At 34.0% G+C, this 13050-nt stretch overlaps 2 protein-coding genes across 2 annotated transcripts; both read left to right on the forward strand.

The window, feature by feature from the left end:
- Positions 1-757: 757 nt before the first annotated feature.
- Positions 758-5756, forward strand: LOC119632209 (tonsoku-like protein). Its single transcript, XM_038025014.1, has 8 exons — positions 758-845; positions 911-1168; positions 1317-1488; positions 1557-1987; positions 2237-2758; positions 2829-4377; positions 4440-4615; positions 4680-5756. Exons 1-8 carry the CDS (start codon positions 833-835, stop codon positions 5747-5749), a joined length of 4191 nt encoding a protein of 1396 aa, XP_037880942.1. The 5' UTR covers positions 758-832; the 3' UTR covers positions 5750-5756.
- A 5960-nt stretch (positions 5757-11716) lies between these two features.
- On the forward strand, positions 11717-12505 carry LOC119632665 (trypsin alpha-like). Its single transcript, XM_038025684.1, has one exon. It carries the CDS (start codon positions 11717-11719, stop codon positions 12503-12505), a length of 789 nt encoding a protein of 262 aa, XP_037881612.1.
- The last annotated feature ends 545 nt before the right edge of the window (positions 12506-13050 follow it).

Consider the following 13050-nt stretch of genomic DNA (forward strand, 5'->3'; position numbering starts at 1 on the left):
CTAATTCGACAAATCGATTTTATTAGCTCTATAGTAGTTCCTAACAGATAGGTTTCACTTATATGTACAAGAAAATAGGTCTTTGTTACACAAGTTGAAATCTGATTGAGCATAGTGGCTATATTGTTCGTTTTTAGGCGTAATCTATTCTCCTTTAATATATAAAAAAAAAAATAAATAAATAAAATAAAATTAAATTTTTGAATTTGAATAAATAACATGTCTTCATTTCTTGCTCTCTACCTTCTTCTGTTTTTGTTTGCTTGCTTACATACCAGATCATATGATTTGCTAATTCCCACAAAGGCTTGTACAAAGCTGAGGAACATTATTTCCCACACTTATTGTTATTATTATTATTAATTTCGCCAGAGAAATAAATTCTAAGACTAAACTCTTAAAAGCACTAGCATCTAAGGCTATCGGCTTATTCCCACACTTAATACAGCTATCAAGCCTTATTATGTAGAGTTCTTAGTTGAACTGAAATTTTTAATACCTAATGTCACTTATGAATTCGATAGATTTGTCTTAAAATTTCTATTCGCAACCAAAAAAAAAAAAGATGAGTATTATAAGCAAACTGGTAAGTTTTTGATAAATACACACACAATTACGAAAATCAGTCTTTCCGTACGTGATGACAAAGAGATCAGCTATTTCGATGTCTCTTTCGCACTTGTTATTGTTTTTTTGCAATATGCCAAAAATTGTTGCTCCATTTAATTTGTGTTAGCGTTACCCAGTGAATGCGGATATCACAAAGAATGTTTAACTAAATATGTGTCTGGCCGCGAATTTTTGAAAATATCAATATAAATTTAAGAAAATAATGGAGGAGAAAAGTTGGTTATGATGTAAAGTTCATTAAACCATAAATAACATTTTTTATTTTCCACGGTACCTTTAGAGTACAATAAACGCAAAGCAAAAGCTGTCGCAGAGGGCAATCGAGAGCAAATTGCTATAAGCTGCAATCACTTAGCGGATTTTTATAATCAACAAGGTAGATACCAGGATGCAGTTAAAGAATATCAGATGGAAGCAGAGATTTACGCTAAAATGGGAAAAGATTTGGAGACGGGAAAAGCTCAACGTATGATTGGCGAAATGTGTATGCTGTTAGGCGAATTTGATAAAGCAAAAGATCATATCACTAATTATTTAAGTAAGTAAATGTTTATTGCAGATTCGTTTCCATCTTTGGTCACAAATCTATCTTAGTTGTTTTGTAGAGCAACGTCTATTATTTCAATTTTCAAATCATTCGATTTTATTTACATTTATTTGCATAATTCATATTGTTCATGATGAAGAAATTGTAAAGAAGTTGCAAAATACTGTCGAAGAGCAGAGAGCGTATACCACACTAGGTCGAGCGCATTTGTTACATGGACAAAGTTTAAATGATGTATCAGCTTCAGACGCTATGAGCCAATTGAAGCAAGCAGAAAAATCCTTTCTGAAAGCTCTATTGCTGATCAAAGGGTAAATTTTTATTTGGCCATTTACGTAACAATGCGATTTACATGTACTTTATAATACTTTGTTATCAGATTAGCGGGAAAAATATCAAAATTAGAACAGCTTGATATGCAAGCCCGTTGCTATCTTAATATTGGTGTTGTCAAAGAGCATATGGACGATTTCGAGGCGTCGATTGCATACATTGAAAAAGCAATCAAAATAAGCACATCAAACGATATATTTGAGTTGACGCATTTGTGTTATGTTTCGATGAGTTTACTTTATCATGTTAAAAAAGCTGACGCCATCATGTCTCTACGTTATTGCAACTTGGCGCTGGACGTAGCTAAACGTTTGCCACAAAAAGTGAAAAAAATCTGTGAAACTCTTATTATCAAAGGCGAAGTATTGATTAAGGAGGGAGATTTTGCCAGTGCTAAACAAATATTAACAAAAGCATATAAAAAAAACACGCCCGACGAAAACGATCGGAAGAATATTGAAAAAACACTTAAAATTGGTGAGATGAACTGTAAATAGTAGTAAATATATTTGGGATACTTTGGGGTCGAAAAGTTTTCGAATTCTTTGAAAGCAAGCATTTGGTTAGTCGATTCATGATACGTTTATGTTTAAACATTTACTTCGATTAAGTTCGACTTCCCATCGAACCGAAGTATCTCATATTTCTAAAATAGTATTTTTACTGAGAGCCCAACTTTTCTCTATAAGTAAAGCTTAACTTGTATTTCTTTGCACGTTCCCTCAGTGGCAAAAATTTGTCAATTGCTGGATGACCTGATAACAACTAGTATAGTGGATTATAGCAAACGTAAGAATTTATTTGAAAAACTGGGGGATGGCTGTTGTCATTTAGGAAATTATACGAAAGCTTTAGAATATTACCATAAAATGCTTGAGTGTGCTGAATTAAACAATGAATCCGGTAAATCGCTAATCCCCATCTACGTTAGCTTGTATCAGACATATAAAGATAATAAACAATATGAGCAAGCCTTGGAATATTTGCGCAAGGAGTATGAACTGAATAAAGACGAGCCAATCGAAGCATTTTCAACATTATGTGCCATTGCTGATATATACGAGATGCAACTGCAATCGTTTTGGGCCATCCAAGACATTTTACAACAGGCAAAGGAATACGTTCCTCGGTGTGGAGATGAGAAAACTAAGTTGGAGAAAATCATCTATTCCCGACTACGAAAATTACAAATAAAGCATGACATGCACAGTTTGGCTGATGAATTGTTACAAGAAGCCAACAGCAAAGGTATGTACGCTGAATTCATTTCTATAACTGAAAGAAACTATCAATTTACCTTGTTATCGTTTTTAATAAGGCGTCGATCTTCAAAGTACAAGTGATGATACCGATACCGAATCCGAATTCGGTTCTTCTGAGAATAATACCCCTGAATTAGGAGATGATATTTGCTTAGAAGATTTAACGGATTCTGACACTAGCGATTTGGACGAGACTGATAAACCTCGTCCGCATAGGGTAACGCGAGGCGTTCGTTCATTGACGATTAAACGCAATAATAAAGGTGAAACGCAACTGCACCAGGCCTGCATATCAGGCAATATTGAGTTAGCACGTCGTCTAATTGATCAAGGCCATGTGGTAAATGTACGAGATCATGCTGGCTGGTTGCCACTGCACGAAGCCTGTAATCATGGGTATCGCGACATAGCAGAATTACTTCTTGTGCGTGGCGCCGCGGCGGCCATTAACGACAAGGGTGGGACCAGCTGTGATGGAATAACGCCGTTGTATGATGCTTGTTCCAATGGATATTTGGATGTAGTAGAGTTGTTATTAGATCGAGGGGCCGACGCAACTGTGAAAACAGATTTTGGAGAAACATGCGTTGATGGTTTGGATAAATGGCGTCTTTCCGCTACGCTGGTACAAGGCGAACAAGCTCAGTATGAAATGATACGAAATCGTTTATTGAATTATCTCTCAAAAGTCGGTATAAATGCAACGCAGAAAGATAAACCATTGACAAATGCGTGCTCGGCAAAGCAATCTTTCTCTGCCTCTGCCGAAATGAGTGATGAGAGTGATCTCCCAGGTGATGAACCTGAAGTCAGACCATCCACTTCTCTTCAAAAACATTTTGAAAACAGAAAAAGCCGACAGTCACAAACAAAAAACAACAAATATGGAACTGAGTACAAACATATTATTGAACAATTAAAACATCCCAATCACCGTCCGCCAGTAGAAGAAGATGCAACATTGTTTGACGAGCGAAGTGCTGCTGGAAAACGGAAATCTGCATACCTTGGTGAGAATGAAGTTAACGAAGAATCATGGCTTATTGATGACATGAGGCCAGACAAAAAAAAACGTCGTTTTCAAATTACAAGAACACGATCAACATCAACATCACCTACAAATGATATTCAAGTATCAACTGGTTGGAGCGATTTCTCTCCCTCAGTACACGATATGTTTGAAGATTCATTGGATGAGCAACAGCATCAAAAGAAAAGTAAAAAATTGACGTTAACACGATCTTTGTCGATAAGCAGTAATGCGAGTTCCAAAGGTAGCCACCGCAATAAATCTAAACAACAAGCCTCATTGCTTGATAGTGGCTTTTGCCGATTCCGTAGTGAAAGCCCCTTACTACGCGACATTGATTCTAATGATAATGTTCACATTATCGAACCAGATTCCACCACCACTTCGCTTAATATTTTAAAATCATCTTTGGAAACCTCTATACCCAATACGCAAGCATCTTCTTTATTGTCGACATCAGTTTCATTTAAAGTAAAAGTTGAAGATGAGTTCTTGTTAGTACCAATAGATAGAAAAAAGTTAAATGATGTTAATATACGTTGGCTAGCTGAGGAGGCATCTAGAAGATACTACAAGTAAGCGGTTGGAATTCTTGTTTATATGATTTTGCTTCTCGAATAGTTATTTTATTGTTTAGTTTGGTAGGTTTAAAACCTTTACTACGTCTTAAAACTCTCGACGGATTTATTTATGCGGAAAACGATGCTGTAACCGTAGCCTTAGAACAGAATATATTGTTGGGAACTGTTCTTGAATGGGAAATTTGTCCATTAGCCCAGCGTTATGAAGAAATGTGCGATCATATGAAACAAGGTAAGAAACTAACAATAATTATTTATTCTTGAAAATGCAAAAACTTAGCTATTATGCCTTCCAGCTATCGATAGCCGAATTAAGGATGAACTTCTAAATGATCAAATGTCAAACACTATTAATTTGACAAATTTTTGGATGAATTCCACGCAATGTAAGCCCGTTTTTAAGAGCCTTATGCATCAAAGCAATCTTCGGGTAATAGTTTTAAGCAATAACTTCATACGAAATGAAGGCTGCCGTTACTTGGCTAAGTCTCTACCTACTCTTAAGCAATTGAAAACTCTAAATCTGGAAGGTAACTTTATAACAGCTGATGGTTTAGAAATCTTATTAACTTCATTAGATAACGTAATTGATGTGCGTTTGGAGCAACTTATTCTAAATCATAATCCACTTGGAAATAATGCGATACGTGTGTTAGATAAATTTTGCACCAGCAGCCAAGGAACGGAAATGCAAAAATTGCACTTAGCTCACTGCCAGCTGTCGCAGTTGTTCGATTACGATTTGAATTATCAGCAGCTCAGCGACTTCGATATCAGCTTCAATCAGCTTAATAATGAATCGTTTCGTAAATTAACGAAGAAATTGAATTCAAGTCGTTTGCAAAGTGTAAATCTGAGCTACTGTTGTTTTATACGATCGTCAGGTGACAATTGTAGCTTGGAAAATTACGATACCGAATATGCTGAAAAAATTTCCGAATTTTTCGAGAATGGCACATGCGAACATTTTAAACGCGTTTATTTGGCGAATTGTCAATTGAACGATATTATAATGTATAGGATAATTCAATGTTTAAGTAAAGCCAACGATCTAGAAGTCATTGACATAACAGACAACGTAAAATTATCGACCACTTCTTTTCGCTTCATATTAGACAAATTGCCTAACGTAAAGAAACTTATAGCTATCAACTGCATTCGTTTTATGAGCATCGAATGTATCGAGCATATAAAAAACATTCCAATGTACATGAGTTTGTCTTTCATCACAAATAACACGGATGATAATCATAAGGAACCATTACATAAAATATGGCGATCAATTTGGGGAGTTAAAGCAAAAATTAAATTTCTTCAAAATAATGTAATCCTTTATACGAATGACAATGATTTTATTCAGTATTAATAAAAATGCTATTTCCTAATTTTACCTAAAATGTTGTCAAATTTTTATTTAGTTCGAATATAGTCAATCGTTTTTCCCATCTCTATGACACCAAAAGCATTCCGGGCATTGAGAAAAAGACTGGGCTGTAGAGATAATGCGAAATATGGAATTATGCTGCGCATTTTTCGTAAAAATTGTGCAAGCATGAGTCATACAAGTCGTGAGTCCTAATTGAGGCGAATACAGAACGAAACAATTTCTATAGAATATAAAACAAGGGGGATGGTATATCCCATTTGTGTATTTCCAAGTTCTATTTAACCGAGCCTACTGCATGGGATCGAGCATTCTTGTGTGTTTGGCTGCTTCTCCTTCTTTATAAAATCGCTTCAATTTCTCTACTTTTGAGAATCATTCCCAAGGCTGGGAAGCGTAACGAAGTTGTTTGTTTAGTGCTTCTGGAGAATATAATAACTGCGTGTTTGATTAGTATTTAATACGACTCTTCATTCAATAATATCTCTAAATCTCCATTTTCATAGGTATCGGCCTGTCCTTCTCGTCGTCTATGACTCCGCGTCAGAATTACAAATTTTGAGTTCTCTACATAAATACTTGAAATTTGGATTAAATACGCCTTGGTTTCTGAAAGCGCCACATAACACCTTTAACTAAATTTTATTATTTTATTTTTGCTTCTAATTAAAAATGTATATATATATATAGCAGCGATGTCTTTAATGAGAGTAGATGCAGCAAATCCGATGGTCAGCTGACATAAATCCTTTAATGATTCTATACGATGACTCGTTAAAAAAAAAGATATGCATAAAATATATATGTACCTAAGGGCCTAAAGGTACCTAAAGGTATGTGTTGATTTATCTTCAAAATCAAAAGATTTAATTTACATATAAAAGGATTACTGAAAGGAAAAAGAAATAAGTTTAAATAATTATTACATGCCTTGCGGCAAACTTGATACTTGAATGAATTCCATAACTTTACAGTGTTAACAAACAATAGTCTTGATGATGACAAATACTTAATATAAAGATATAATTAAAATCAGTCAGGCAGGAAAAACTAAGTTTTTATACTCGCCACTGTAAAAGGGGTTACATTCATTTTGTTTTTTTCCATAATATATGCAAACACCAAAAGTAAGCTTCAGGAACCCTATATAAAGTACATATATTTTTGATTAGCGTGAAATTCTGAATTGATTTGGCCGTGTCTGTCCGTCTGTGTGGTGTGTTGTTGGCACTCTCCTGCTCCCAATAATGAAGACGTCCACTTCAAATTTGGTAGAAACATTGAAAGTTTTTGCACGCAAGTTAGTATTGAAAATGGGCCAAATTGGTCAGAGCGGGAGTGCGTAGTGGAGCGTAAATTGAACCCAGATCCGTTTTTCTTTTACAAAAATTTTTTTGATTTTTGCTCGTTATTCGGATATTTGCTGAAATTTTCCACATTTGCTTTAAGCACTCTAAGCTCCTTAAGAGCAAAAATGGAAAAAAAGTCGGCCATGTCCACACAAAGTTACAAGCGCTTCGACTATTTGAGATGTTATGCCTATTTATCACAAGGCAAACAAGACAGAATGCTTAAAACTACTTTGTACATACCTTGAATGATGATGTATTATCCGCCCAAGAATGGGTTAATTCTGAAACGAATATGATGGACACCGCGATTAATTTGTTGTTAATAATACCAGCGATATGAGTATCAAATAAAATAATTTGAAGAATAGAATGCGAAGAGCATAGTAGTGGGTATGCGAGAAGTTGTTAATATCAGATCAACGAATGATTTAGGTCCTCATTAATCGCAGAACCATATCCTCCACAAGTGCACTCAAGCGCGAGGAATAAGTTTATTATTAGCATACAAGTGAATATTGCAGCAATGGCAACATGGAACCCAGCAGACATCATAAATAATCTTAAGTCTTACCTTAAAAGAGGATTGTCAACCTTAAAAACTTGCAAAACTCAAGCTTTTTTAGTAATAAATTGTGGCCGAGAGTGCCAAACGCCTTGGAGAAGTTCGTCAATGCAAGACCAATGCCTAATCCCCTTTGGCGAATATCTTCGAGAGCTTTAAACATCGCCGTATTTATATCTATCTATCGCTGCTTACCCCAAAAAAAAAAAAGACGAAAGAAGTGAAAGAAGAGAATTGTCGTGCTCTGTAATATGGAATGGGCGCAGTTGATATCTCCTATTTTCAGAATAAAAGTTTTTGTCGTAGACGCATGTGTGGGCCTTGTTGTGGGCGTGTCCTGGAAAAAGTTTAAGTTACTTCGAAAATCTTTTGTGCAATTTGTAGGCGATATCTTCATTTTCGCTAACGGGAGAATGTTTACCACAAATACCACAAGATTGCACAAACAGACAGATGCACAACCGAATAGATGGACATGTTTAGGTGCATTCCAAATTTAAAACTGGCCAAGTATTTGGATACTTTATGGGATTTTTGAAGCCTGTTTGAGAAAACTATTCAATTTTGATACACTATAACATTGGGTAGGCGTGGACACTTTTTTCCATTTTTTTATAGGTACTAAAGCGTTATCCGTAATATATATATATATTCAAGTTTTTGTACATGTATTTGCTATAGTTTATGAGTAATGGGGAAAAAACCAATTTCCCATTTCTTTTGAAAAACAGAGATGTCCTCAGTTTATGGTGTGCAGTAAATGTGTCCTTCAACCGATTTAGCCGTTATTTTCAATACCTACCTGCATAGAAGAACTTTCAATATTTCTGCTAAACTTGATGTCGATAACTTCTTTTTTGCGGCCAAGAGAATGTTTAAGACAGACGGACAGACGGACAGACGGACATGCTTAAATCTATTTAGAATTTGATGCTAATCAAGAATATATATGCTTTTTGGGGTCTCTGATAGTTCCTTCTGGGCATTGCAAACGTTTTAAGAAAATGAATATACCTCTCATCCTTCGGTGATTGGTATAAAAATTAAATAATTCATTTAAACATTTTACTAAATACATATTATTTTGTGCACTACTACTGTGCATCTTATGAGTCGATGTATATATGATATAGATCCATTATTAGCCCTTGTCCCGATTCATAATCCGCTCAGAGTAGTTTGCAAGAACCTAAATGACGTCTATCGCTTATTCTCGTTATCGGACTCTTTGCAATCCATTTAAGCAACATTGCTTAATACGCGCGATTTACCTATGTCGTACTTAAACTAGCTTTTATCCTCAAAAGATGTTACGATTCGAAAATGAATTGTTTGTTAAGTATTATCGGTTGCCAGTCTTATGCATATTTGCGATGGCTTAGGGGTTCATTTGCAATTTGGTCCTGTACCGGTTGTAACTGTGGCTCTATGCTGGTTGTCTACATGCTTTTTGTTTCTTTTTTTTGTTTTTCCTTCTTATTTGTTTTATTGTACTTGTACCAAGTTTTATTATTTATTTAATATAAGTTTTGCTTTAAGTGCCAATTGAACTCGGCTGTTATTTGTTTGTAGTCGAGTTTCATGTATAAGTAGAATTAAAATAAATAAATAAATAAATAAATAAATAGATATAGAAGATAGGTTAGTCATGTATCTTTTTTCATAAAAATTACCATGACTGGTATTAATATCGATTTTCATATATTTTTTTAACTCTTTTAATTTGCAACCGTATAAGAAGGAGAAGATAAGTGTCGAAATTTCAATTGATATATAGAGCTAAACAGATAATATCCAAATAAGTATTAAATATTAACTATCCGTGTGGTCGAAAAACATAACTAAATCGATCGTACGCTCATCAAAAGTAAAATTATCGGCATTTTACGTATAAATAACTATTTACGCAACTTGATGATGTAGTTCCCCGTAAAAACATTTGAATTTGTCCAATTGATTATATATAGATTTCTCGGGAAATTGTAAGTGGAATTTGTGGAGTAATATATTTCTAAATATTAGAACATATCTTTTTTCAATTATATAAATAAGTAAGTACACGTGTATTATTGTTATGTACCTATGGTAGCGGCAGAAGATTTATCAAATATTTGTAATGCAAGGGAATACGCATCACGGGCTCTATAATGTGAGCAGCGGAATGGATTTAATTGATCTAGTCGATCAATTGCAATTGTACTTTGTTTTATGACCTAACGGTCATCGCTAGTCTTAATCCTACCGGCGAAAAATCGATAATTATCTTATCTTATGACTGATAACCAAACTTTGAGATTGATTTTATAATTTTCCCATGATGTGTGGAAAAATTAAATAAATCAAGCTTAGGATAGCAAAAAAAAACGTTGTATAAAAATAGACGAGTTTGCTATATATATATATATATATATATATGTAATGCCCAGAACTATGTATCGGATATATAATTTTGATTGCAACTAGGGGCATCAATTCAGACGGGCCGGTTTGTCCCTCTGCTAACACTTTTTATAGAAGAGCAAATTTGATTTCAAATTTTTTCTTATCGCCGTTGTTGAGTTAAGATAGCATGGCAGTAAAATCGGTTGATGAACTCGCTCGCAATTGTTAAAGAATTGATAACATTGACCTTTCCTTTTTTAGAGCATATAGAAATAGAATTTGTTCTTCAGCTGTTTGAAAAACATATTTGATTCTGCTGTGATGGGATTAAGTGTAGGGGGAGGGTGGAGTTAAGATGGAAAGCCAGTAAGTAAAATTTGGTTGATGAACTCGCTCGCAATTCTTAAAAAGTTGATAACATTGACCTTTTCCATAAGTTACGAATGATCTTTTTCAGAGCAAGTAAATTGGATCCAAAATTTTCTATCACTCAAATCTACGAATTAAATTCGTAAGTCAATTAGGTCCGAATATAATTTTAATGTATAAACGTTATCGCCGCTTTAGTTACTCTATAAAAACTTTTTTACTTGAAGTAAATATTTTGTTGGAAAAGGTTAGGATTATCCGTTTCTTGATGACGAAGACTTTTCTAAAAATGAGAGAGATTTCGTTTTTTCGACACGTTATTGCTTCATAAGGACATTTCATGGCCTTCCATTGTTCGTGTTAGATCAATAAAATTTATTTTCCTGCTTGATTTAAAAAAAAATTGCAAAAGTTGTGAAATATATCTAATAGACTTCTCAGGGTAGCTATCAATGGCATGTGTGCGGTGCTTCATTTATACACTGAAATTTTCGACTATTTTGAGAAATATTTGAACCATAATTTGCTTGGGTTTATTGGGTTCATTAATTATTAATTCTGAGCATATTTGTGGTCCGATAGGGTTTACTTTTGCTTCGCTAAATATTTATATTGCCTTTCGATCAATAGGTGTTATGACTTATATGAGTTCAAATTAACTGCTTACTGTGGACGTCTCACGTGTAATTTTAGAAAACTAAAGAGTTTTTCTTCATGGTTCAATAAGGTCTAAAATATCTAAATATATATGACAATATAATTTTTTTTTGTTTTTTATAACATTCATTTATAGTATATACGTAATCAGTAGAATAAATATTCATGCGGACATGATATATAATGTGTGTGATGTCGACTTACTTATAAACCGATATATCGACTTACTATATAACTTACTTACAAACCGTTTGAAAGTTGATACTGACTTGATTTAAGTTACAATCTTCTCTCATATATGCTCAGCATATTTTAATGAAATACAAATAAATCATGCGAAGTGATATTATTGTGTTCGACCAACATATGGCTAAATATATATATATATATATGTATATATATAAACAATAATTAGAAACACTATATTCTTTAGACGCGTAGCTTTAGAATGAAACATATAGAATCATAAACCAAATATGCCATTTCCCAGCAATATAGATTTGTATTAAACATATTCGTTATGGGAATACTTATCCCGTTATTTATATCATATAAACGAACACGTTCAACATCAGTTAATTAATGTGATGCAGAATTTATTCGCTGAAGAAGCTTTGAACTATCAAGATGTGGTCCACGTTAATTAGATTCGCAATTGTTTTAATATCGGTAGCCCTAAATGCTTCGCAGCCAAATTATACTAACTTTAGTATTTCAAGTCGGATTGTCGGTGGCGAACCGGTAACAAATAACCAAATTCCATGGCAAGTTGCTTTGCTTTATGGCGGTAGTCTCGTGTGCGGCGGTTCAATAATAAGCCCATATTGGGTTGTAACGGCAGCGCATTGTATATTGGCAAACGCTCATTTCACTGTACGAGCTGGCTCGATTTTTCATCAAAAAAATGGCCAAATTCGAAAGTCCAAAAGCATCATTATACATAAACGATTTAATATAGAAACTATGGATAACGATATCGCTTTGATTCGTCTCGATTTGCCTTTTATTTTCGATAAAGCCGTACAGCCTTGCCGCTTGGCAGAGTTTAGAAGAAATTCACCTCTAAAAGTGGTGGTCAGTGGTTGGGGTTTAACTAATGAAAACGCCACAACACTTTCCAATTATCTTATGATGGCAAAAGTATCTATAGTGACACCGTCAGAATGCCAAAAAGCTTATGGCGAAATTAAAATAACAAAAAATATGATTTGTGCGGTAGATCCTAATAAAGACTCTTGCTCAGGAGATTCGGGTGGGCCACTATTTTTTGGAAACGAACTAATCGGAATAGTATCGTTTGGTATTGGATGCGCACGTTCCGACTATCCCGGTGTATATACATCTGTGAGTGGATTCAATTTATGGATTAAAAGAAAGATCTCTGAACTTGACGGTTCAAGGCCAACATTTAGTTAAGTTCATGAAAATGTTGAAATGTAAATGACTAAATAACTAAAAATAAATGAGTTCAAGCATTATTTCGAAAAAAAAAGGTATTGTTTCAATGACAAAGGATATTTTGGTCCGACCTATTTTGTTAAATCTCTGCCTCTATATATAGTAAGTAGTTTCGCATATTTAATTAAGAAAATCGATAAAGTTCGAAAGATTTTCATATGAAAACCTTATCGGAGTTAATAATGCTAACTACATGCAGATATAATGACTTTGGCAATTTAGACGAAAAATGTAAGGCGTTCAATTTGTCAACTTTTAAATATTGAATTGTTAAAAAGGATACAAAATCTATAGCATTTTACAAATTTAATACTATTTTCGTTGGTATTTTGAAGGCAGTCAAAAATGAAGATATATTTTTAAGAAAAAAATTCATAGAAATTAAGAAGGAATAGGTGATAAATCTGAACAAAATCGAAGAAAAACAAATATAAAAATAATATAATTGGCCGTGATTTATTCTCTTATACCCATCACCGTTACCCTAAAAAACATAATAAAAG

This window comes from Glossina fuscipes, unplaced genomic scaffold, assembly GCF_014805625.2.
Source record: "Glossina fuscipes isolate IAEA_lab_2018 unplaced genomic scaffold, Yale_Gfus_2 1, whole genome shotgun sequence".
Taxonomy (NCBI): Eukaryota; Metazoa; Arthropoda; class Insecta; order Diptera; family Glossinidae; genus Glossina; species Glossina fuscipes.

Bases quoted from the DNA above. Each gene is read 5' to 3' on its own strand.
- LOC119632209 (XM_038025014.1), top strand. The intron at 2,759-2,828 runs GTATGTACGCTG...GTTTTTAATAAG, and splicing joins ACAAGAAGCCAACAGCAAAG to GCGTCGATCTTCAAAGTACA. The intron at 4,378-4,439 runs GTAAGCGGTTGG...TTTATTGTTTAG, and splicing joins GCATCTAGAAGATACTACAA to TTTGGTAGGTTTAAAACCTT.
- LOC119632665 (XM_038025684.1), top strand. From the start codon at position 11,717: ATGTGGTCCACGTTAATTAGATTCGCAATTGTTTTAATATCGGTAGCC.